Consider the following 24984-nt stretch of genomic DNA (forward strand, 5'->3'; position numbering starts at 1 on the left):
CGGCGCGGACTTGACCTGACTTCTGTGTTACACAGTGCCATGCATAATTCGTGAGCGTGAGCAAAACACGGGAGCTTTACGTGAACTTTGCTATTTTCCATGAGCTTTTCAGTGCCGGAATTATGTGTATACTAACTTATACCCATTTTACCCGAGGCAGCCACCAGACGGAGTGGCGCTCCTCCTGCCCACAGCCGGCGGCGTAATGAGTCGCACAAAGGCTGCTGACGTCATACGTGATTCACAATGAGGCGCGACGGGAGTAGCACCAAACGACTCTTTTCAACCTCGGGCTCCGCGGCTGCCATCTTGTTTCGGCGGTTGAGGTAAAGGAGGCCTCGTTCGTGGAAGGGACTGCCAGGAGAGGGGGAAGGCTGTGGCAGTGTGACTCTCCGCTAGCCAGTCCGCGGGGACGGAGGAGGACAAGGAGGGCGGCTGCTGGGCTTGCTTTGGCTGCGTGAGGAGTGGGCGGCGGGGCGATCCGTGGACGCAGCGCTGGTAACTAAGGGTCAGTGAAGGCGCCTCCCTGGCCCGGGGCGTGATGCTCTGGGACTTTGCTGGGGCCTGAGCTGGGTCTCTGTGGCGGCAGCCTATGGGCTGATCCTGGGGCGGGCCCCACGTTTGTTTTTAAGAATGTGACCTAGTGTTTCCCAAGGCCCCGTACCAGCTTTTAAGTAAGTTTCAGGTCAAACGTACCTAGGCACAAATCTCATTCCTTTGCAGACAGAGCGGCTAAAGTCAGCAGTTTGAACGTACCTAGCGAACATATGCCATCAAGGATTTTAAACCAAAATTATCCATTCGTCTGCCAGCACTTCTCACAGCCTCCAAGGGGACCAGACCGTGGTCTCGGAAGTTCTATTTGACTTCCATTTCCCCCAGAAAAGGTTTTTGAGGAACTTTGTTTTCAGACGGCCCATCGCTTGCTGACATCGTCTTCCTGGTCACCTTGCAAAGCTAAAAACACGGACCAGACTATGCAGAGCATCTAGGCCTGGCGCTCTGTCAGAGACTTCTTCCTCACATCTCTCATCATAGCTTCTTCTGCCAGAGATCCTCCGGATCCAGCGTTTCTATTCAGATATTTGTTGCTTTGTTTCTACGTTCGACTTCACTACCCAGTCCTAAAGACGTCTTTCTTTCTGCATCCCCTTCTAGACCCAGCATTTGTAATTAATGGCCCACCTCCCCTAACTCCTCAAGACCTTAGCCTCTTCCATGAGAAACTCCTTTGGGCCCCGCATTGCCCTTCAGTGACAAGCCCTCCGTATCTACTTTTGAAGAGTCTCTTTCTTTGTGGTCCCAGCATTCTTTCCAGATAACCCTGATCTATCTTCCCTGCGAGCCTCGTCACTGGCGAACATCACACAGGAACTGTTTGCACAAAGCTGTCCTCCATCAGAGGATTCTCCCAGTGCCGCCCTCACTTCCATAAGTATCTGCCCCTATCGATTTGGGTCCTAACCACCTCTGTCCGGTACAAGTCTTCCCAGCCTCATCCGAGGCCTGTCTGTGAATTCAAAAGTCAACAGCTGCCGTAGCTTCACTCAGTGTCCCTTGACTCCACGTCACACATTGTAGTCTTCCCTGAGAGCCTTTCAGGTGTTCCCTCAGGTGCCCTCACCTTCTGCTTTCTGCTTCGTGGGATTCCTTACCATTATCAGATATCCCCTTCCCCATGATTTCCACCAGAGTAGAGTGCTCTCCCAGCATCTACTGACTGTGTGCGCTCAGAGTTACCGACTGACCAGAGAACTTCAGATTCTAGCGAGCCTCTTCTCAGTCCTTTCGGCCTGAACCGTCTTGTCTGTCTGTCTTTCTTTCTTTCTTTCTTTTTTTTTTTTTTTTTTGCATTCCCTTGGAATGGGAAGTGAGGGAGGCATTCCAGAGGTTAGCAGGAATGGAGCTTAAAGAGTTAAACTGGCACTCTCTTACCATCCACCCTGCAGCTGCATCTGAGCTTAACCTCCTCTTTTCACTTCCTCACAGCAACCCCAACATGTAGCATCTCTTCTTTATCTTTCTCTTCTTTAAAAAGCGCTGCTAGTAGTTAAGGCCTTCCCTCCTCCAAACTTGCCACCAACAAGAAAGGCTACCCACCACAGAGGGCTCACCTCTAGCCCTTTTCTTTCAGATGTCCAGCTCGCCACTCTCCAAGAATCGCTGTGTGCCTGGGCCTGATCCAAAACCAAGTTGTGATTGCCCTTCTACCTGTTCAGCAATGTTTAACGTGCCCTCGGGACCGACCAACGTGAGTATCTTCTCCTTAAAGACTCATAGGTGGGGTGCAGGGTGTAAGAGAGTGCAGTTTGTTAACTATTTAAGTTCCTTTCTTGCTAAGCCCCGGAACGTGTTTTCCCCTCTTCATTCCTAGGGAATGCCAAAAAAAGAGAGGGAAACAGACATAGATGAGGGTCTTTACTCCCGACAGCTGTAAGTCTGGCTAAGTATGGGGATGTGGAGTGGGAAGGGGCACAGAAAAGATGGTATTGATTCCGTCAAGTCCTGACCCAGACTCTCTCCCAACCTGGCAGGTATGTGCTTGGCCATGAGGCAATGAAGCATCTCCAGTCATCCAGTGTACTGGTATCAGGCCTCCGGGGCCTAGGGGTGGAAATTGCCAAGAATATCATCCTTGGTGGGGTCAAAGCTGTCACCCTGCACGACCAGGGCACTGCCCAATGGGCTGACCTCTCCTCCCAGGTACCTTCCTCTTCCTGGCTCCTTTACTACCTTTGCCAAGATACCACCCCCCCCTTGAGCTTTGCATTTACTTCTCTTCCTATACCCTGTTGTAGTTCTACCTGCGGGAGGAGGACATTGGTAAAAACCGGGCTGAGGTATCACAGCCCCGCCTTGCTGAGCTCAACAGCTATGTGCCAGTCACCGCTTTTACTGGTACCCTCACTGAGGACTTCCTTAGTGGTTTCCAGGTACCTTGCTGCATCGTGCTTCTTGCCTAATTTTCCCAGATTCTGTTTCTGCTTGGTCATTTGAGGAGTTACTAAATAGACTGTCCCAGTGTTTAGGTTTCATGGGGGGAGCCTCAGAGATGTAGGCAGGAATTAGATCCTGGATACTGTCCGGTGGGGGGGGCGGGGTGGGTGGATCTCACAGCTTTTCAGAAGGGAAGGAATGGCCAAATTCTGTGATGCAGTGTTTGTGAACACTGAACTCTGAAGCAAAATACCTTGGTGGGTGGGTATCTCGCTCTTGCCGTTGCCTGGCAGTGAACAAGATACTTAGTTTATCTGCCTTTATTTTTGTATCTGTAGAATGGAAATAATAGCAATAATGACTTCAAAGTTTTTGTGATGGTTAAATACTTAGAAGAGCAGTTGGCACAATGGAAGTTCCAAATGTGTGTTTGTTAAACAGCTAGACTGGAAAGAGGGGACTGTGGGTACTGATATACTTGTGTAGGGTTTCCCAGAGGAAATGGATAGTGAAATTCCTGGTGTAGGACTAGGGAACAACAGACACAAATCCCCACAGACCAGATCTGAGCAGGTATTTTATTTATTTTTGAATTGAAGCAATTGAGGGTGGAATATGGGGGCATAAACTTGGACTTTGGGACCAGAGTATGATTCATTTTTGTCTCCCCTGATACTGTTAGGTGGTGGGAAGGCAGGGTTTTGTGTTTGTCAAATAAAAGAGTTTGTTGGTCTTTTCAGGACCTCTTTACCTTTCTTATCTGAGTCTGGGGAATCCTGTTTCCCATCAGTGAGCTTGCTCTCACTGAGCGTGACACAGATAGATACTTTATAAATAGAAGAAGACTGAGCCAGCAAAGTTTACATTCCTGACACCCCACCAGTGCTGGACTGCGTGACACTTCACCCACCCCAGTCCGCGTTTCTCCTTTATTTTCTTAACTCTCCTGCACCCCACTGCCAAGCCTTGTGTCTGAGCCTCCTTCTCTGTATAGGTGGTGGTCCTCACCAACACTCCCTTGGAGGACCAGCTGCAGGTGGGTGAGTTCTGTCATGGCCATGGAATCAAGCTGGTCGTGGCAGACACACGTGGCCTGTTTGGGTGAGTGCCTGCCTCTCACTTTCTCCCAAGCACCTGCCAGGCCCAGGCAAGATCCTTTTGCTCCCACTGAACTCATACTTCTCCCAGCCAACCCAAGCCTAGGTTTTGATTTTGTATATTTAGCTTTCCGTATTTGGCATGAGTGCCGTCTCATCGCCAGAAGAAAGGGGCTGAGTTTGCTTAGCAGCTACTCACTGCATCTTGAAGGGCTCATAGAGTACCTGGATGCACAGGTTTTGGGCTCTAGCCCTGTTGTCTCCTACAGGCAGTTGTTCTGTGACTTTGGAGAGGAAATGATCCTTACAGATTCCAATGGGGAGCAGCCTCTCAGTGCTATGGTATCTATGGTTACAAAGGTAAGGAGATCCACCCCAAGGGTTCTGGCAGGAAGGTGGGCAGCAGTAATTCTCCCTGTCTCCTCATGGTACCCGGAGCCTACCCCTGAGGCTTACTTTTCTTTGAACTAGGATAGCCCAGGTGTTGTCACCTGCCTAGATGAGGCCCGGCATGGATTTGAGAGCGGTGACTTTGTCTCCTTCACAGAAGTCCAGGGCATGGATGAACTCAATGACACCTACCCCATGGAGATCCAAGTCCTGGGTATGTCAGGGCTGGGCACAAGAAATGATTGCCTGAACCAAAGGGAGTGCCGTGGGCTGATTGAGAGGCCAAAATGTGACACACAACTGTAGCATGAATTAGACCAAAGGCCAAGAAGAGATGCCTTTCGAAACCTGAGCTAACATTTAGGAGAGATGTGTCCTTGGGACCTTACCAAATAGATGTGAGCTGAACTATAGAGGCAAGCTTATGCCACTAGTGTTTGATTTTATTTCCTGCTTAGTTGTTCACTGTATCTCTTTTTGCTTGTTTGCCTTAGAATTTATAATACAGAACTTTATATATATTTAGTGTATAGTCTCTAAGTAACACTTTATCACCTCATGTAAAAAAAAAAAAAAAAAAAAAAGCCTTACAACAGAATATTCCCAGTTCCTGGTTCCCCATGTGTATTTTCTCTCTGTCATAAACTCCTCAATACGTTTGCTTGGATTTAAAACCTATTGCTTTAAAGAGAGTTGAGAGGCGTCTGGGTGGCTCAGAGGGTTAAGCCTCTGCCCCCAGCTCAGGTCATGATCTCAGAGTCCTGGGATTGAGCCCCCATTGGACTCTGCTTTCCCCCCTCTCTCTGCCTGGCTCTCTGCCTACTTTTGATCTCTCTCTCTATCAAATACATAAAGAAAATCTTAAAAAAAGAGAGAGGGACTTGAAAGAATTAAGAAAATAAGGTTTTTTTGTGTTTTTTTTAAATCCATTTTTTATTTTCTGTCGATCCAGATTTTACATCTAGTATAGTTTTCTTTCTACCTGAGGGATGTCCTTTACCATTTGTTGTACTCATGAGATTTGCTGGTGGTGATTCGTTTAGTGTTTTAGAGATTTAAATGTTCTTTACTTGCCTATGTTCTTGAAAGCCATTTATGTGGACATTGGAATTCTGATTTGACAGTTTTTCTTTTCTTTTAGAAGATGTTGCTGTATTGTCTTGCTTCCATTATTTTCCACCAGAAGTATGCTTTCATTCTTTTCTTCGTTCCTTATGTATGTCATGTGCTCTTTTTCTCTACCACTGATGATTAACAATGTATGTGATCATGACAATGTACCTTAGTGCATTTTTCTCCAATTTCTTTTGTTTGGGTTTATTTAACTATGTTATTTGTCGGCTTACAGTTGTATTGGGTTTGGAAAATTACTGGCCACAATTTTTTTCAAAATATCACTCCTTCTTCTTGCCTCCCCTTTCTATCCCTCCCGTCCCTTCCCTTCTCTCCTCATCCTCTACGACTTCCAGAACTCCAATTAGGTGCATATTAAGCTACTTGACTTATTTTGTGTTTGTTTGTTTTCCCTCCCTGTTGTATTTTGAATAGTTTGTTTTAGCGTAGACTGGGTCAAGATCGATTTTCATTCTTGTTTTGATGGTGCTGTTGGTTCTCTGTGGTGGGGTAGGAGGAATGGTGGTTGAAGTAACAGACACTCCGTTCTTTTCCTCCCTTAGGTCCCTATACCTTTAGTATCTGTGACACTTCCAGCTTCTCTGAGTATACCCGGGGAGGCATTGTCAGTCAGGTTAAAGTACCTAAGAAGATCAGCTTTGTAAGTATGTGTGGAGGTGGGCTGTAGGGTTCTATACCTCTAGGATTTTCACTTCTCTGGTGCTGATATCCCACTCTCCACAGAAATCCTTGCTAGCCTCACTGGCAGAGCCAGACTTTGTGATAACGGATTTTGCCAAGTTTCCTCGCCCTGGTCAGCTGCACATTGGCTTCCAGGCCCTGCACCGCTTCTGTGCTCAGCATGGCCGGTCTCCTCGGCCCCACAATGAGGTAGATGAGTGGGCAAGCCAGCCGGCATCTTTGGCCCAAAGCCTCACCTGCTCTCCCATCTACTGTCTCTCTGTCTCATTCCCACAGTTGGCCTGACTGGTCCTCTCTTGGCCCTGTTTGCCTTTCCAGGAGGATGCTACAGCTCTGGTGGCCTTAGCCCAGGCTGTGAATGCCCAAGCCCTGCCAGTGGTGCAGCAGGACTCCCTGGATGAGGACCTTATTAGAAAACTCGCATATGTGGCTGCTGGGGATCTGGCACCCATAAACGCCTTTATTGGGGGCTTGGCTGCCCAGGAAGTTGTGAAGGTCAGTGTGGGTAAAGAGGGCAGAGCTGAGCACAGACCAGGTACCCTCCTGATTCCATCCCTGGCTGTCCTTCTGGGTCCGATTTTCATTAAGCACTGATGACCTCCCATTTCTTACCATCTCCTCAGGCCTGCTCTGGGAAGTTTATGCCTCTTATGCAATGGCTGTACTTTGATGCACTTGAGTGTCTCCCCGAGGACAGGCAGGCCCTCACAGAGGACAGATGTCGCCCGGTATGTGAGGGGGTCCCCATGGGGAGCGTATTATTTGGGGTCTCTGCAAGGCAGCTCGTCTCTGATCCTCCTCCCTTCACGTGACACAGTGCCAGAACCGTTATGATGGGCAGGTGGCTGTGTTTGGCTCAGACCTGCAAGAGAAGCTGGGCAAGCAAAATTACTTCTTGGTGAGTGATGCCATGGTGGACCAGCCAAGTCATCTTTACTTGCCTCTGGCCAATCTTTTCTAGAGTCTCCTGCCTCACAAGGGAGGGTAATTGGTTTTGTGCCCTCATCTCCTCCCTTTCTCCATTTTCCTCACACACAGGAAAGCCTGATAATGTGCCTTTATTCTGCCATCCGGGGCCTTCTTTCTTAGATGACAGTCTAAGAAATCCTCTAGGATTTCTAGCCACCTAAGAGATTACATAACTTAAAACATTCAAATCCTCTAGGATTTGAATATGTAATACAGGACCCCCTTACCCTTTCTCAGTATCTTCAGGGGAAGTGAGGACTAACAGGTTTCTTTGCTTTGCTTTCACTCTTTGTGTCTCTCTTCTTGGCAACCTCTCAGGTAGGTGCAGGGGCCATTGGCTGTGAACTCCTCAAGAACTTTGCCATGATTGGTCTAGGCTGTGGGGAGAATGGGGCAATCACTGTTACAGACATGGATACCATTGAGAAGTCCAATCTCAATCGACAGTTTTTGTTCCGGCCCTGGGATGTCACGGTGAGTAGTTACACCTGGTAACTGGATGAGCTGCTTCTCTCTCTTTTCTCCTATATTTCTTGTCCTTAATCTTAGTAGCTTAGGTCTTTTTGTCTCTATTTTTCTTTCTGCTTTTCTCTTCTCTCTTTTTTTCTACCACTCATTCTTTCTGCAGATAATTGAATACTTACCATGTCTTTACATTTCATTCATCATTTTATACATACCCCCACTTTTTTTTTCCTCCCTCAATCTTGGAGGATCAGTATGAGAAGTCTTCTGTGTTATTTCTGGCTACTCAGAGTCTTTTGTTTCATTTTGTCATCCTGCTATTCTGCACTGCCCTAGATATTTGGAATGCATAACATAGCAAAGGAGAGCTTTCTGCCTTTGTCTAGTGAGAAAAGACTGGAGGTCCACAACACTTTTCATCAAGTCCCCAAGGTCATAATTGTTTTAAGACTACCAAGACATCATTTGACATTTTACTCTTACTTTGTCAGGTAAAATTTCGATGGTACTTTAGGAAGACTTCCCTAACTCAGAAACTCCCCCCTCCCAACTGAAGAAATGCAGAATGGTACAAGAGAGAGCAGTACCTAAGGATCCATTCAAAGCGCAAATCAAACCAGTAGATAGTGGTACAGATTGAAGATCTTACCTTGCATCTCCACTTTAAAACACTGTTATTCTCAGGTTTTGATTTTTTTTCAATATCAACAGTTATCTGAAAATGCTATTAAAATATTATGTAAAACTGAGTATTTCCTCTGTTATACATTTAACAGATTGAAATGTGGTAGAGAAGAGAATCCAGCTGCCTCCTAAGAGATTACATAACTTAAAACATTCGTAAAAATGTACATATAATTTGGATTTTGTGACTGACGTTTTTGTATTGGAAAACATTTTTCATATTTATATTTCTACTGTGTAATGGAATCATTCCATTTTCAAATCAACGAATAACAAAATTTTACCAGTTTAAATTTTTTTAAAAGATTTTATTTATTTATGACAAGTAGGCAGAGAGGCAGGCAGAGAGAGAGAGAGAGAGAGAGGAGGAAGCAGGCTCCCTGCCGAGCAGAGAGTCCATTGCCGGACTCGATCCCAGGACCCTGAGATCATGACCTGAGCCGAAGGCAGAGGATTAACCCACTGAGCCACCCAGGCGCCCTTAAATTTTCTTTTTAAATTATGTTAGTCACGGGGCGCCTGGGTGGCTCAGTGGGTTAAGCCGCTGCCTTCGGCTCAGGTCATGATCTCAGGGTCCTGGGATTGAGTCCCACATCGGGCTCTCTGCTCAGCAGGGAGCCTGCTTCCTCCTCTCTCTCTCTGCCTGCCTCTCTGTCTACTTGTGATCTCTCTCTCTGTCAAATAAATAAATAAATAATAAAATCTTTAAAAATAAATAAACTATGTTAGTCACCATACAGTACGTCATTAGTTTTTGATGTAGTTTAAATTCCTAGCACAGGGAATTCTTGTAGCTGTAGCCGCACATAGAAGATGCTCTTCTTAAGATCCTTATTTTGAGGATGGATGCAATAAACAGTAATTTACAATAGCCAAGTACATGGCTGATGTTAAGATGGTGCAAAGTACAATGAAACATGAAAAACCAGGATGAGAGGGAAGTGCCATGGAGAGTGGTTTGCAGTGTGGTAAAGGAAGTCCTCAGTGGAAGGGTCGCATTTCCTCAAGACTTGGATGATAGAGAATGAGAAAGTAATTTAGGAAGCAATGTGTTGGGTAAAGGTAACAGCCTGAGCAAAATTCTGATGTTGGAATAATAGCTCATTGGAACAGAGAGGTCATTCAGAAGGGACCATGGTAGGAGATGAGGCTGTAGAAGTAATATGGGCCAATTCATACCCTAAGTGAAAGTGGGAGCTAGTGGAGGGTTTTGAGCAAAAGAAGAATGTGACCTGACTGACTTGGGCTTTCAGAGTATACTGTTTATATTTGTACAAGGACCTTGGCTTTATCTGGGTAACGGCATCCCAGTTCTGGATGTTGTTAAGTCAAAAGCAGTGAATGTTGCAGATACTTGATCCGTTGTCTCCTACTTGGTTTATTGTTCCTTTTCTGCTCCCCCTCGGGCCTGTTTGTCACAGCCTCAGCCATGTGACACTTGTCAGGCTGCTGCTAAAGAAGGGAGCCTACTGAACTCAGAGTGTAGATCTTGCCCACCATTAGATAAACCAGTTGTCAGAACAACTCTCTAAAGGTTTATAGGGTGAACATATGAATGACAGCTCCTCCTCCACCCCTACCCAGAAACTGAAATCTGAAACAGCTGCTGCAGCTGTGCGCCAGATAAATCCGTACATCCGGGTAATGAGCCATCAGAATCGTGTTGGCCCTGACACAGAGCATATCTATGACGACAGCTTCTTCCAGAACCTTGATGGTATTGCCAGCGCCCTGGACAATATGGATGCTCGTGAGTTTGGGGAGGGGGTTAAGGACAAGGGCAGAGTAGTATGTGTGTGTTTGGGGGTGTATCTGTCCTCCTGTCCCATCCTAATGTTACCACCCCGCGTCGTCTTCCCACAGGCATGTATGTAGACCGCCGCTGTGTGTACTACCGTAAACCACTGCTGGAGTCAGGCACACTGGGCACCAAGGGCAGCGTGCAGGTGGTTATCCCCTTCCTGACAGAGTCGTACAGCTCCAGCCAGGACCCTCCTGAGAAGTCCATCCCTATCTGCACACTGAAGAACTTCCCCAATGCCATCGAACACACACTGCAGGTGATCACTTTTGGAGGGAGGGAGAGGTGGAAGGGACAGGCACCTAACAGCCTCTCAGCCACCTGACTTGTCATTCAGGTGATGTAAGTGCCAGTGTAACATGTACCTTTTCTTCAAATCTCTTTCTCTCGTTTTACACCCTTCAGTCTAAGCCTTACTAAATGATTCATTTAACTTAAAAATGTTTAGTTTGTAGACCCAGAGATGGGTATTCATATAATATGTAATGTATTTTACGGAACTTCCATTTGAGAAAAGAAAGTGTGATCTTATATAAACAGATTATATTCTGGCTAAAAACTAAATTCTTAGCATTATCTCTGCTAGTTCTTTATTACTTGTAATATTTAGCCCACTTTTGGATTCCCCTTCCTGTTGCACACCATATGTTTAAGAATCGGCATGTCAGGATGATTCTGTGTCTATAACGTACATACACAACAGTGTACGTATTGTCTAAATGGACAAAGTAAACATACCTATTTAACCAATACCCAGAACCTAACTCAAATTCCACTGTTCTCTGAACCCGAGGATGACCACTGTATTATGAATTATGTATTATGTATTAATTATGTGTTATGATTCTTAATGCAGCCCTTAAAGACCGTATTTCAGAGTATGGGAGTAGGAGGAAGATAAGGAGAAACAGAACTACTTGCTTCACCTACTTGCTTCCAACCCAGCAGTTACCAATAACTGTACCATGGATGTATTTAAACTGATATATTCACTGCAGTGTACCTGTGTCTCCATCTCAGCCTGTGTGTATGCATATGTACATGTACACACGTGTATGTTTGCAGACATATATGTGCGTTTGTGTGTGTCCATACCTGTAACCTTTATTAGATGTTACTCTATTGCCTTGCCGCCCATGCAGAAGGACTATAAAACAAGCTCTTAAAATAAATTCCCTATGTGACTCTTTAAGGACTTAACCTCCTCACATCTCAGATTCCTTATGTGAAAAAAGGGAGGAGAGAAGTACTTCTCTCAAGGGTTTGTAAAGTATTTACCATTTAGTGAGTACTTGGGCACTGTTTTAAGTAAGCTTTTCATACGTACATGTATAGTCATTTCAACATATCAACCCATGAGTTATAGATCCTTCATTTACGGAATATGTTTTCAGAATAAGGATACATAGATAAAGGCATTACCTTGTATGCCACAGCACTGTGGCTGAGCTGGCCTTTGAACCTGGATCTCTAGGTTACAGATCACTTCACCAGTGGCTGTATTTACTGACCTTGTAATTTGCAGAGGGCAAAATTTGTATCTTATTTTATGTCCAGTCCCCCTGACCTGTATGGATCATTCATGTATTATTTTTGGTGTGAGCTTTGTTCTTTCATCTTGAAACACACCACATCTAGAGGAGGGTGTACCTATCTTAAGAATAAGTTTTCTATATATATATATACATCTATATATATATGTGTATGTATATTTTGTGTAACCACTGCCCAGATCAAGGCCATTGGTTTTTAAATTGCGAGGGTAGGACTTTGTAGTTTGAGGGGCACTTTTGAGGGGCTTTCTTCCTTAGTTATCTTGTGATAGCCATATTGTTCCCAATTGCTTCACTCACTAATGGTCTTTTTTTTTTAAATGTATTTTATTTATTTATTTGCCAGAGAGAGAGCAGGCAGAGGGAGGGAGAGCAGGCAGAGGGAGAAGCAAGCTCCGCTGAGCAGAGAACCTGGTATGGGACTTGATCCCAGGACCCTGGAATCATGACCTGAGCCAGAGGCAGAAGCTCAACTGACTGAGCCACCCAGGCATCCAAGCGGATGGTCTTTTAGTGCCTACAGAAGCGCATTTTGTGTCTCAGCCCCATGTAATGTCTTTGCTTTGTCTGCAGTGGGCTCGCGATGAGTTTGAAGGTCTCTTTAAGCACGCAGCAGAAAATGTCAACCAGTATCTCACGTGAGTAATCCTGTCCAAATGTTCTCTCACTTCTGCTCTACATACACGCCAGCCGAGCATACTGTATCCACTGTATGGCTCAGCACCAGCCACATGTTCTGAATCAATTAATGAATGTATAGGCCTCCTGCCACTGGAAAGTCGGGGCCAGCTCTCCATGTAGTTGAGCCCACTCCTGGGGCCTCTGTGTAATCTTGCCCATTTTTCCTCTGATTCCTGTCAGAGACTCCAAGTTTGTGGAACGGACACTGCGCCTGGCAGGCACCCAACCCCTGGAAATGCTGGAAGCCGTGCAGCGTAGCTTGGTACTACAGCGGCCACAGACCTGGGCTGACTGTGTGACCTGGGCTTACCACCACTGGCACACTCAGTACTCCAGCAACATTTGCCAGCTTTTGCACAACTTTCCTCCTGACCAGGTATTACATACTTGCTGAGTTCATTTGGCAGAATGCATTTTCTAGAAGCAGGTAGTGTTCTAAGAGCTCTTGTTACAGCGAATTCAGCTATGGTAGGCACACCAAGACCATTTTAGAAGACCTCAAGAAAAACTGAGCCAGTGCTTTGGGATACCTGGGTGGCTCAGTCGGTTAAGTGTTTGTCTGCAGCTCAGGTCATGATCTCAAGGTCCTGGGATGGAGTTCCGCATCAGGGTCCCTGCTCCACTGGGAATCCTTCTCAACCTACACCCACACTGTCACTCCCCCTGCTTGTGTGTTCTCTCATTCAAATAATATCTTAAAAAAAAAAAGTTTCTCCCTCTGCCCCTCCCCACTCTAAAATGAATAAATCTTTTTTTTTTAAGATTTTATTTAAATTCCAGTTAGTTTTATCATACAGTTTGGTATTAGTTTCAAGAGCATAATATAGTGAGTAATTCAGCACTTCCACGTGATACCCACTACTCATCATAAGTGCACTCCTTTATCCCTGTTACCTGTTTTTTTGTTTTTTTTTTAACTTGGTTCTTTTTTTTTTTTTAATTTTTTTTTAATTTGTTTATTTACAGCATAACAGTGTTCATTGTTTTGGCATCACACCCAGTGCTCCATGCAGTATGTGCCCTCCCTATTACCCACCACCTGGTTCCTCAACCTCCCACCCCCCAGCCCCTTCAAAACCCTCTGGTTGTTTTTCAGAGTCCGTAGTCTCTCGTGGTTCATACTCCACTTCCAGTTTCCCTCAACTCCCTATTACCTGTTTTACCCATCCCCCTCCACGTTGCTACTGCTAATCATCAGTTTGTTCTCTGAGTTAAGAGGCTGTTTCTTGGTTGTCTCTCTCTCTCTCTCTCTCTCTCTCTCTCTACCCCTTTGCTCATCTGCTAAATTCCACATATGTGTGAAATCATATGGTATTTGTCTTTCTCTGACTTACTCAGTTAGCCTAACAGTCTCTAGTTCTATGCATGCCATTACAAATGGCAAGACTTCATTCCTTTTTTATGGTCAGGTAATATTCTGTTGTATAGATATACCATATCTTCTATCTATGCAGTTATCATTAAATGACTTTGGGGCTGTTTCCATAATGTTGTGATAAACATCAGGGTGCAGGTATCCCTGTGAATTAGTATTTTTGTATTCTTTGGGTAAATAGCCAGTAGTGCAATTGCTAGGTTATAGGGTAGTTCCCTTTTTAACTTTTTGAGGAAACTCCATACTGTTTTCCACAGTGGTGGCACCACTTTCCATTTCCACCAACAGTGCATGACTGTTCCTTTTTCTCCACATCCTTACCAACAGTTGTCGTTTCTTATTTTGTTGATTTTAGCCATTCTAATGGGTGTGAGATTATATCTCATTGTAGTTTTGATTTGCATTTCCCTGATGATGGGTGGTGGTGAACTTTTTTTCATGTGTCTGTTGGTCATCTGTATGTTTACTTTGGAAAAATATCTATTCGTGTGTTCTGCCCATTTTTAGTTGGGTTATTTGTTTTTTGGTGTTGAGTTTTACATTTTTTTAAGATTTTGATTTATTTATACTTAACATTTTTTATTATATTATGTTAGTCACCATACAATACATCATTGGTTTTTGATGGAGTGGTGCATGATTCATTGTTTGTGTATAACACCCAGTGCTCCGTGCAGTGCATTCCCTCCGTAATACCCATCACTGGCAAGGCCACCCCCACCCTCTGAAACCCTGTTTGTTTCCTGGAATCCACAGTCTCTCATGGTTCGTCTCCTCCTCTGATTTACCCCCTTCATTTTTCCCTTTCTTCTCCTCCTAATGTCATCCATGCTATTCCTTATGTTCCACATATAAGTGAAACCACGTGATAATTGTCTTTCTCTGCTTGACTTACTGTACTTAGCCTAAGACTGTTTCTCCCTCTCCCTCTACCCCCGCTCCTCTCCTCAAAAGAAGTAAATAAATCTTAAAAAAAGAAAAAAAAAAGAGTACAATCTGTTCACATTCTAGCTTCATTTGACTTACAGCTAGTCATATATTTTTTCTCTGCATATTAGTATCCTCATCTCTGAATAATGATGACCTAGATCTTGGGAGTTTTTTGAGGATTAATTTGTACTTACTAAGTTATTTAAGTTGGTTTAATGCCTGAAAATTCGTAAGATACTGATAAATAGCTCTGCATATATATCACAAAGTCAATGTCCAGGGATAGTGAGCTGGGACATCTAGGTCTGAGATAAGGAGTCAGGATTGTCTCCTCTCAGGCCCTGCTCCCCAACCCTTTCTATCCTCTTAGCTTACAAGCTCTGGAGCCCTATTCTGGTCTGGGCCCAAACGCTGTCCACACCCGCTCATCTTTGATGTCAACAATGTAAGTCTCCCCTTCCCTCCCTCTATTGTTAACCATTTTATCCTTGGTTGGGGTGGATAGTGGTGGCTGGGAAGAAGGCCTGAGTTTCCAGGGTGAGGACCGATCTGCTCACTAGTCCATATCTTGCCTTCTAGCCCCTGCATCTGGATTATGTGATGGCTGCTGCCAATCTCTTTGCCCAGACCTATGGGCTGATGGGGTCTCAGGACCGAGCTGCTGTGGCCATACTTCTGCAGTCTATGGACATCCCTGAATTCGCCCCCAAGTCTGGTGTCAGGATCCACATCTCTGACAGGGAGCTTCAAAACGCCAGTGCTTCTGTTGGTGAGGGTGCTTAATCCAGTTGGCTCAGAGCACTGTTCCATTTATCTTATGTCCACATTTCTACACTAGTTGTCCTGGTTTCTCTGCTCTGAGTTCCCAGGCCTGAGTTTGACCCATGCTTTCCTGTGGTCTTTGTTTCCTCCAGTGTTAAGATGGGTGATTGAAGAAAATTCTTTCATGTATTCCTCCTTTCTCTTCCCATTTTTCTTTTTCCCATTCTGGCTCTCAGGATTAATTGTACATCTTCTTTCTGTGTGTGTGTTTGTATTTTTGTTCTCCTTTCCTCCATTTTATTCTTCCTCTGTTTTTCAGACTGTTGGCAAATAGTTTTCTTTGATGTCTTCCCCGGGTCAACTCCTTCCTGATCTCCATCCATATCCCCAAGTTCCATCTGTATGTATTTTCAATGTATGTTTTGACCTCCATGTCTTTCTTCATTTCCTCACCAAGGTCTTCCTCCTCATCTTACCATTTATAACTACCCTCCAACTTCCAGCTTCAATCTCCTGTTAGCTGTCCCATATCTGTTGGATACTCTCTAAGTCCGTCTCTATTTTGTATATTTTCTGTATATATCTTTCCATTTTTTCCTCTGTATATTTGTCCCGATCCTGCTCTTTTCCAACTAACTCGTCTCTCTTGTTCCTCTCTGTATATTTCTTTGTGTGTATCTCTAGAGTTGTCAACACTGCATGTATTTCCTTCTAGCCCATCCTCCATACGTAATTTATATCTCTGCCATTCCTATTATTCATTTCACATTTTGATTTTATCCTGTTCACATTTCTCTTCTCTTCCCATTTTTCCCTACTGCTGCTGCTCATATTTTCTTCCCCTCTATTTCTGTTGTGTTACCATTTCTCTCTCCTCCAAGTATCTCCCATGTATGTCTGTGGAACTCTTTAAAATCTCCTATCTCGGGGCGCCTGGGTGGCTCAGTGGGTTAAAGCCTCTGCCTTCGGCTCAGGTCATGATCCCAGAGTCCTGGGATCGAGCCCCGCATGGGGCTTTCTGCTCAGCAGGGAGCCTGCTTCCTCCTCTCTCTCTCTGCCTGCCTCTGCCTGCTTGTGATCTCTCTCTCTCTCTGTCAAATAAATAAATACAATCTTTAAAAAAAAAAATCTCCTATCTCTGTATCGTAACCTACATTCTTAAAGTGTTACAGTAGAAACACCTAAGATTTATAGTGTTAAGCACTTAAAAAAAAGGTTTAAATGTATTTATTCAACAGAGAGAGATCATGTACAGGCACAAGCAGGGGGAGTAGCAGATAAGGGGGAGGGAGAAGGAGCCTCCCTTTGGGGCTTAATCCCAGGACTCTGATCCAAATGTGGACACTTAACCGGCGGAGCCACCCAAGTGTTAACCATTTTTAAGTGTTCTGTTTAGCAGCATTAAAATAAAATCAATGCTGTTGTGAAACATCTCCAGGACTTTCTCACCTTTAAATTATGAAATTCTGTCCACGCTAAAGTAATTCCCCAGTCTCCTGCCCAGGCCCTGGCAACTACTGTTCAGTCTTCTGTGTCTATGAAGTTGGATTCTTAGAGATAAATATCTCATGTCAGTGGCATCTTAAAGTAGTTGTCTTTCTGTCTCTAACATAAAGCACTCTGGCTTTTTGATAGCTGCGTAATAGCCCATTGTGTGGACATGTGACTTCTTTAGCCATTCATTCATGAATGGACGCTTGGACTGCTTCCATCCCTTACATGTTCTGAATAGTGTTACTGTCTACATCCATTGTTATTGCTATTATCTTTGTTCAGCATCTCCATTTATATCTCTTTCTTATGGTCCTACTCCTGTCTACATCTTTCTTTCTTGTGTGGGTGTTTTCTGTTCCACATTTCCCTGCACCCTCAGCACTTTCCCGCAGTGTGTCTCCATGATCTGTCTGATCCTTGAGCTGTCTGAAATCTCTGCCCCATTCTAGTCTCCTTTCTCCTCATACCCGGGCCTGGAATGTAAAGGACTAACATGCCCCTCTCTTCCTACAGATGATAGCCGCCTACAGGAGCTCAAAGCCATGCTTCCCAGCCCAGAGAAACTCCCTGGTTTCAAGATGTACCCTATCAACTTTGAAAAGGTGCTGGGGAGGGTTGGGACCGTCAACAGGGTGGGAACACAGGCTGAGGCATCATAGGCTTCTGTGGGATTAGGCCTGCCAGATTCTTTGGCTGGTCTGCAGTGTGTTGAGGTGCAAATATAGTTGAATCCTTAGTAGCCAAGAAACCTTGTTTTCTTCTCACTCCCTCCCTCTTCCATACTGGTCCTCTCTTCTCATTCACAACAGGATGATAATACCAACTTTCATATGGATTTCATTGTGGCTGCATCCAACCTCCGAGCAGAAAATTATAATATTCCCCCTGCAGATCGGCATAAGGTAATGGTAGTATTTAGAGCTTAAGCTTTCACCCTTTCCCAAGGGTGAGTCTCCCACATTTATCCTCCTCTGTAGACCCTGAACCTCTCTAATGATGGCCTCTGCTGGTCATCTTCTCTCTGGCAGAGCAAGCTGATTGCAGGGAAAATCATCCCTGCAATTGCCACAACCACAGCAGCTATAGTTGGCCTCGTGTGTCTGGAGCTATATAAAGTGGTGCAGGGACACCGGCAGCTTGAATCTTATAAGAACAGCTTTATGAACTTGGCCCTGCCCTTCTTCAGCTTCTCTGAACCTCTTGCCCCACCCCGGCACCAGGTAGGGGCCTGCTTATATGAAAACCTTTGGTTTTGCCCATCAGTGAGTGAGTCTTTATGTATGTGGTGGGTAGGGTGTGCGTGCACCTGTATCCCTGGACAGCTGACTCATAGCAGATGATGCTCTTTGCATGTTTGGGTACCATACTCTTTGTATACCATCTGTCCGTTCATTATACAGTTCTTTGCATTGTGCCAAGTACAAATGTGACTGGCATCTTTGAGAAGTAATGAGAAGGTCAGGATAGTTAGATATTAAATGGGAAGGTCAAGGAAGTAGAAGATTAGTGAAGAAGATAACAGGATCGCCTTGTTGGTAGACACATTGGTCAGAATAAGATTATCACTTGCTTGCACACTGATATGGGGCCCCAGGTGGCTTAGGACGAAAGAAGGTTGTGATTGATCTATCTTAAAAACTCAAGTTCAGTGGTTACGCTAGGATCATCTGGGTTAGCCCATATTAGACTCCCCTGTGTTTGTCCTACAGTACTATAACCAAGAGTGGACCTTGTGGGATCGCTTTGAGGTGCAGGGGCTGCAGCCTAATGGTGAAGAGATGACTCTCAAACAGTTCCTTGACTACTTTAAGGTGAGGTTTTCTACACTCACTCCACCTAGGGGCGGTGATTGTGCAGGTGATTCGTATTCTCCTTTTCTGTGACACTGTTGTCTGTCCTCCGTCCCACCCTCTCCAGACAGAGCACAAATTAGAGATTACCATGCTGTCCCGAGGTGTATCCATGCTGTACTCCTTTTTCATGCCAGCTACCAAACTCCAGGAACGGTTGGATCAGCCGTGAGTTGGCCACTGGGCAGGATGAGGAAGGCCCTGTGTGGGGTGGAGAGCCTTACTACTTGTGGTCATGGCTTTCCCTACCTTCTTCAGCCCCATATGTGTCTCCTCTCTTGCTATGTCCCTGACCCTCTCCTCTCTCTCCCCAGGATGACAGAAATTGTGAGCCATGTGTCGAAGCGAAAGCTGGGTCACCATGTGAGGGCACTGGTGCTTGAGCTGTGCTGCAACGATGATACTGGCGAGGATGTCGAGGTTCCCTATGTACGCTACACCATCCGCTGACTCCCCAGACCCCAGATAGTTTACTTTCAGATGCCTTCTAGTTGTGCCCAAACATGTGCTGGCCAGGCACATAAACTTTACATCCTGTTGAGAACTTTTTTTGTGGTTGCTTTCTCCTATTTAGAGTTGGAACTGTTAATAAAGGCTTATTAACGCAGATGTGGCATGTCCTGGTTTTGGCAATGGCCCATGGCCTGTTTCGTCTGGGAAATGATGGGCTACCTATACCTTTGTTCAGGACATAATTCAAAGAGTTCAGTCCCATCCCAGAAACATGGAATGGGTCCCAAATCCAAGGTTATGAGACAGAGAAGATTAAGTGCAGCTCATCTAATAAATATGAGGTGTGATGATTCCTTTTCCTCCTGTCCTACCTCCTCAAACAAGAGAGAGGCAGTTTTAGGCTACAGAGCAGGTCTTCCTTTGCCCTGTGTTAAATTTCACTCACTTTCTAATCCTATCTTTGCTACCTCCAGCCACCTGCCATACTATTTTGAGATATAGTAGACACCCTGGACCCAGACTGTGGGTCTGAATACTAAGCCTTGCCAATGTGTGTTGCGTTCTCACATACCTTAACTGCTTTGTGTCTCAGTTCCACGTGTGAAAAAAATAAAGGAATAAAGGGTTGTTATGAGGGATAACGGCATTTAATGTCTATAAGGTGGCGTATGGTACGTGTTGTGCCTATGTATACTGTTATCATTTGAGAATGTACTTTCGCTACTCCATAAACTTTTTTTCCTGTAAGAACATGGTCCCATCCCACCTCACTTGATGCATGGAGACCATCCACAAATTGGCTCCATAAGCTCTCCTGGACTGTGATGCCAGGGCCTTAAGATACATTATACACTTACTAATGAAATTATTTTGCAGAGCACATCAACAGAACAAAGGCTTTTCTTGCTCCAGCCCAACCCCTTTCCCTAGGACTCCTTGTTCTTTTCCTCAAAAGCCTTCAGGCCTCCTACCATTGAGGAAAGGGCTTGCTTCTGAGACTGAGGGGGTTTCGTATGTTAAATCTGACAGCAGGAGTCTCCCAGCTGTCCCTACAGATAATGGAAGGCACACACGTCTCCACATAGCAGAAGGCACAGTCTTCTGCTGGCACATCCATACCTGTGTCTTCTTCATTGGTACCACTTGGGTGGTGAAGGATACCACCCAAACCTCACCCAGGACTGTTCAACATTCTGCCCTCTGGAGGATTTTCTTTCACCCCCAGCCCAGGGATGTGCCAGAGAGGGGCTGTGCTGTTGCAGCTGTCTACTTTTAGGTGGTGTCTATGTATAGCGTAGAACTGTCTGAGACCAGGCCTGAGTCTTTCTCAGTCAACCGATCGTAGGAACCCCCTGCGGCAAGCAGTTCAGGCTTTCAGAAGGCAGTGTAGCAAGAGTGGGGATCACAGGCATTTGGGCCACGAGGTCATCTAATTTCCTTGTGCTTTTACAACTTCCTTGGGCCTGATCTCAGGTATACCACTTCCATTTGATGATGCAATGTTGCTGTGCATGCCCAACTTTATGGCCTAATGGGTCAGATAACTCCCCGTTCATAATGGGCATATGAGGTTCCATCATTATTCCACGGTCCAGTTCCTATATGGTAGTCTCTGCTAATGCCCAGTAACAGACCAAAGGCTGGTTCTCAAAGGCAGAGTAAGCATGGCAGGGGTTTACTAAAACATTCTAAGGGACTGTGCTACAGGTCACATGTACAACCCTATCAAAGGCTCCAAAGAGTATCCCTAGCTGCCACAGACCAAGCCCCATTGAGTCTGCTAGATTGTACGTCTCACATACACAGAGCACTTTGCAGGGGTGTCTGGAACTGTTGCAGAATTTTCTGCTGCTGTGGGCTCCTAAAACCAGCAACTTCTTGGGCCACCCAACAAATTGATCAGAGTAACACACCCAAAAGAGTAATTGGCCCTTCAAATTCAGACTCAATAAACATTATGTATCCTTTTTTAGTTAAAAGACAGACCACGTGCAACTATTACTCATCTTAGGAGAGATATATCAACAAGCTTCATTCACATAAACTTGTGAAGGCTGAGAAATCCAAGCTCTGTAGTCCAGATCTGCAAAGACAAGACTCTAGATGGCCAACAGTTTAGTGTAAGTCCAAAGGCTTGAGAAGCAAGAAAGTTATTCCAGTTGGAGTCTGAGTCCAAAGCAGGGCGAGACCCATGACCCAGCTTGAATATAGGCTGAGCCAATTCTTTAAGCCCAGCGTTTTTGTTCAATTCAGGTCATCGACAAGTTGGCTGAGGCCTACCTGTGTTTTAAAAAAAAAAAAAAAAAAAAAAGACAATCTGCCTCTTTTAGTCTAGAAATTCAAATGGTAAACTCATCCAGAAACACCTTCTCAAACACCTCCGAAAATCATGTTTAACGAAATCTCTAGGCATCCTGTGGCCCACTTAAGATGACACATAAAATCCAACATCTTGATAACTGCTCAGGGTTGCAGGAGAGGCTTGATCAGGTTGAGATTTAAAAGGTTGGGTGAGCCTGCTGTTGGGTGTTATGGAGGGCACATATTGCATGGAAAACTGGGTATGGTGTATAAGCAATGAATTCTGGAACACTGGTAAAAAATTTTAAAAATGAATAAAAGTTAAAAATAAACAAAAGAAGATTGTGCTCTTGGATTTTGACACCTGAGTGAAGGTGAGTCCTTTGCTCAAAATTTTGGCATGGCCTCCCTTCTTAATGATGTAATTACCAGAATCCTTGCTGAATCATCCAAACCTGATAATCATATTCCACTTATCCTTCTGACCTAACTTCTGCTACTTCCTCCTTTACTCATTCTTTTTAACTTTTTACACATTCCTTGCGAGGTGAAAAAGCTGTACATGAACAGGCATTAGGAGATGCGGTGCTCAAAACTTGGTTTGAAAGTGGGTTCTCTTGTTCCTAACATAGATTTGACAGTAATGAGGTCATCCTCACTAATTTGCTTCCCGGGACAATTAGGCTTCTATGGGCAAATAAACCCAAGTTCGGTCTGGGGTGGGGATAAAAGTGTATGATGGGTAAGTGTACAACGACTTCCCTCCTACACTCATTTCAGGTTGCAGTTATATCTCTGTAGATTCCATGAAACATGTGTCCTCAGTTTAAAGGAATAAATTCACATCCTTCTGGACAATGATTGAAACTAGGGAATTAGAAGGCCAGTGGGAAACTGGGAGGATATGTCTGTTACAGACAATTTGTAGATTGTATCAGGCTCAACATAAGCAGGTGCTTCTGGTTTCATATATTGATTTTGATGTTGTAGGAAATTATGTTTAATATACAGGGTTTTTAAATTTGGATTTTAACTATAAAATTTTATTATGAACATTTTCATGCACTCCGAACAACCCATTATACATTATTTTTTTCTTTTTAGTAAAATTGTGATAAAATATATGTAACATAAATTTACCATTTTAACTATGTTTAAGTGTGTGGCTCAGTGGCATTAACTGTATTCATATTTGTGGCAAACATCACCATCATCCATATCTGGAACTTTAGTACTCTTCAAATTGGCCTTGCTCCAGTCCCTGGCAACCACTATTCTACTCTCTATGAATCTGACTACTTCAAACTCATATAAGTGGAATTGTACAATTGCATTTGTTCAAACTTCCTTTCCATTTAAGATTGGAGAGTAGTCCTTTGTGTACCAATTTTGTCCATTTATCTATGATGGACACTTACTCATTACTTCTTAAGAAAACGTGAACCATGTTGTTAATTCCTCAAAACATAAAAATGAAAACAAACATAAAAGTACTGCTTGAAGAATTCTTATAAAGGTCTAAATAAAATTTACTGTGGAACCAAAAAAAAAAAAAAAAAAGAATTCTTATAAAGATAATACACTCATGCATCAGGATTGGAATACACCATAGCCATCTTTCCAGAAGATCTTTTGATGCTCCTTTCTGGATACTAAATCCTTAGAGTTTAGATGTAAAGTTTTGCCTGTTTCTGACCAATAAGTAAATTGCAACACAACGTACTTTTTTTAAGTTTATTTTTTTAAACCTTATTTAAATTCTAGTTAACACATCTGGTAATACTGGTTTCAGTGTAGAATTTAGTGATTCATCATTTACATATAACACCCAGTGCTCATCATAACAAGTGTCTTCCTTAACATTTATCACAAATTTAGCCCATCCCTGCCTACATCCCATAGATTATTTTTACTCAACTTATTAAAAAAAATGTTTGGGCATCGTGGTGTTCTCGTTCATTAAGAGTCTGCCTTCGGCTCAGGTCATGATCCCTGGGGCCTGGTATTGTGCCATGCACCGGGCTCCCTGCTAGACAAGAAGGCTGCTTCTCCCTCTCCCACCTCCCTTACTTGTGCTCCCTCTCTCACTGTGTATCTCTCTGTTAATAAATCTTTAAAAACAATGTGGGGCACATGGCTGACTCAGTTGATAGAACATGCTACTCTTGATCTGGGGGTTGTGGGTTTGAGCCCCATGTTGTGAGGAGAGATTAATTTTTTTTTGTAAATTTAAACAATAAAAAATTATGGGCATTTATAAGAATTATTATTAACAACCATAGTACAATGAGCTCCATGTATCCATCAGGGAGGTTCAATAACCTTAAAGTCATGGCCAGTTTGGTTAATAGCACTGTATTACATTGAAATCAAGTTGGAACACTATACGATATTTTTAAGTTCTTCAATATATTTCTCTAAAACAAAGGACTGTACATCCTACAAAACAATACCATCACTATCACAACTATTTTTTAAAAAGTTTAAAAACCCTCCTTTCATTCATTTACGTGCATTTAAATAATTAAACTTACGTTAATATTTTGTCATATTGTATTTTTTTTCCTTTCCCTCTGGAATAGCTTTAAACAATGTGACATGTAACACAATGCTTATACCGCTTTAATTTGAATCTGTAAAGAATAACCCTGTTACAGAGCTGTAATTCTATCATTACACTTAAATTTAACGTCTGGGTTTCATGAGGTAGACTGTGTTTTATTTTCCTAAATTGCAGCCACGCTCTCTTTGAAATTGTTTGGCAGGTGAAATGCAAGTCTCTCAAAGAAAGAATAGATTTTCTTCCCAAAAGGGGCTACACATGGAGTGACACTGAATAGTTGCATTGGTTATTTCTCTCCTCTCCAATACTCATAGATACTTTTGTATTTGTGCGAATCCAAATTTGGCTATGAAAGGGATTCATCAATGGTCTCCATTAATAGGTCACTCAGCTGTGTTTCCTGACCCGCATCACTGCCCGTTCTACCAAACTTCTTGCCTACCAAAAAACCACCTGCATGTTTGCTGGAAGTTAGGCTGGCTTTTTACATGAAAAAAGAAACTGATTATAGGCATAGAATCAGCAGAAGATGCCATAGTCCTTGCAATGCAGCTGGAACTTTAATTCAGTAGAGGCAGTGATTGTACCCTGAGTATGACATCTCAACTGCCCTTTAAGCATGATATAATATCCTTATGTATTTCTAACCACAGTCTTTAGCTTAAAATCTAATTTGCCCGATATGAAAATTGCTACCCCAGCTTTCTTTTGAGGTCTGTTGGCATGAAAAATTGTTCTCCCATCCCCTCACTTTTAGTATCTTTAGGTTCAAAATGAGTCTCTTGTAGACAGCATATGGATAGGCCCTTTCTTTCATCCAATCTGCAACCCTGTTCCATTTCATGGGAGCATTTAGGACCTTCA

At 43.9% G+C, this 24984-nt stretch overlaps 1 protein-coding gene across 1 annotated transcript; it reads left to right on the forward strand.

The window, feature by feature from the left end:
- Positions 1 to 396: 396 nt before the first annotated feature.
- LOC123936398 (ubiquitin-like modifier-activating enzyme 1) lies at positions 397 to 19378 on the forward strand. Its single transcript, XM_045996972.1, has 26 exons — positions 397 to 508; positions 2135 to 2251; positions 2375 to 2433; positions 2535 to 2703; positions 2799 to 2933; positions 3932 to 4038; positions 4304 to 4394; positions 4506 to 4638; positions 6101 to 6198; positions 6282 to 6428; positions 6558 to 6734; positions 6863 to 6967; positions 7057 to 7137; positions 7527 to 7682; positions 9942 to 10107; positions 10221 to 10417; positions 12285 to 12349; positions 12573 to 12768; positions 15068 to 15142; positions 15277 to 15466; positions 17467 to 17555; positions 17763 to 17855; positions 17982 to 18173; positions 18663 to 18764; positions 18871 to 18971; positions 19118 to 19378. Exons 2-26 carry the CDS (start codon positions 2135 to 2137, stop codon positions 19251 to 19253), a joined length of 3177 nt encoding a protein of 1058 aa, XP_045852928.1. The 5' UTR covers positions 397 to 508; the 3' UTR covers positions 19254 to 19378.
- Positions 19379 to 24984: the final 5606 nt, after the last annotated feature.

Source organism: Meles meles, unplaced genomic scaffold (genome assembly GCF_922984935.1).
Source record: "Meles meles unplaced genomic scaffold, mMelMel3.1 paternal haplotype, whole genome shotgun sequence".
In the NCBI taxonomy this organism is placed as follows: Eukaryota; Metazoa; Chordata; class Mammalia; order Carnivora; family Mustelidae; genus Meles; species Meles meles.

What these genes read in the sequence shown, in the direction of transcription:
- LOC123936398 (XM_045996972.1), top strand. Translation starts at nt 2,135, where the DNA reads ATGTCCAGCTCGCCACTCTCCAAGAATCGCTGTGTGCCTGGGCCTGAT. An exon ending in GGGCTGACCTCTCCTCCCAG is followed by an intron (nt 2,704 to 2,798) that starts GTACCTTCCTCT and finishes ACCCTGTTGTAG; the next exon opens with TTCTACCTGCGGGAGGAGGA. An exon ending in ACCCTATCAACTTTGAAAAG is followed by an intron (nt 17,556 to 17,762) that starts GTGCTGGGGAGG and finishes CATTCACAACAG; the next exon opens with GATGATAATACCAACTTTCA.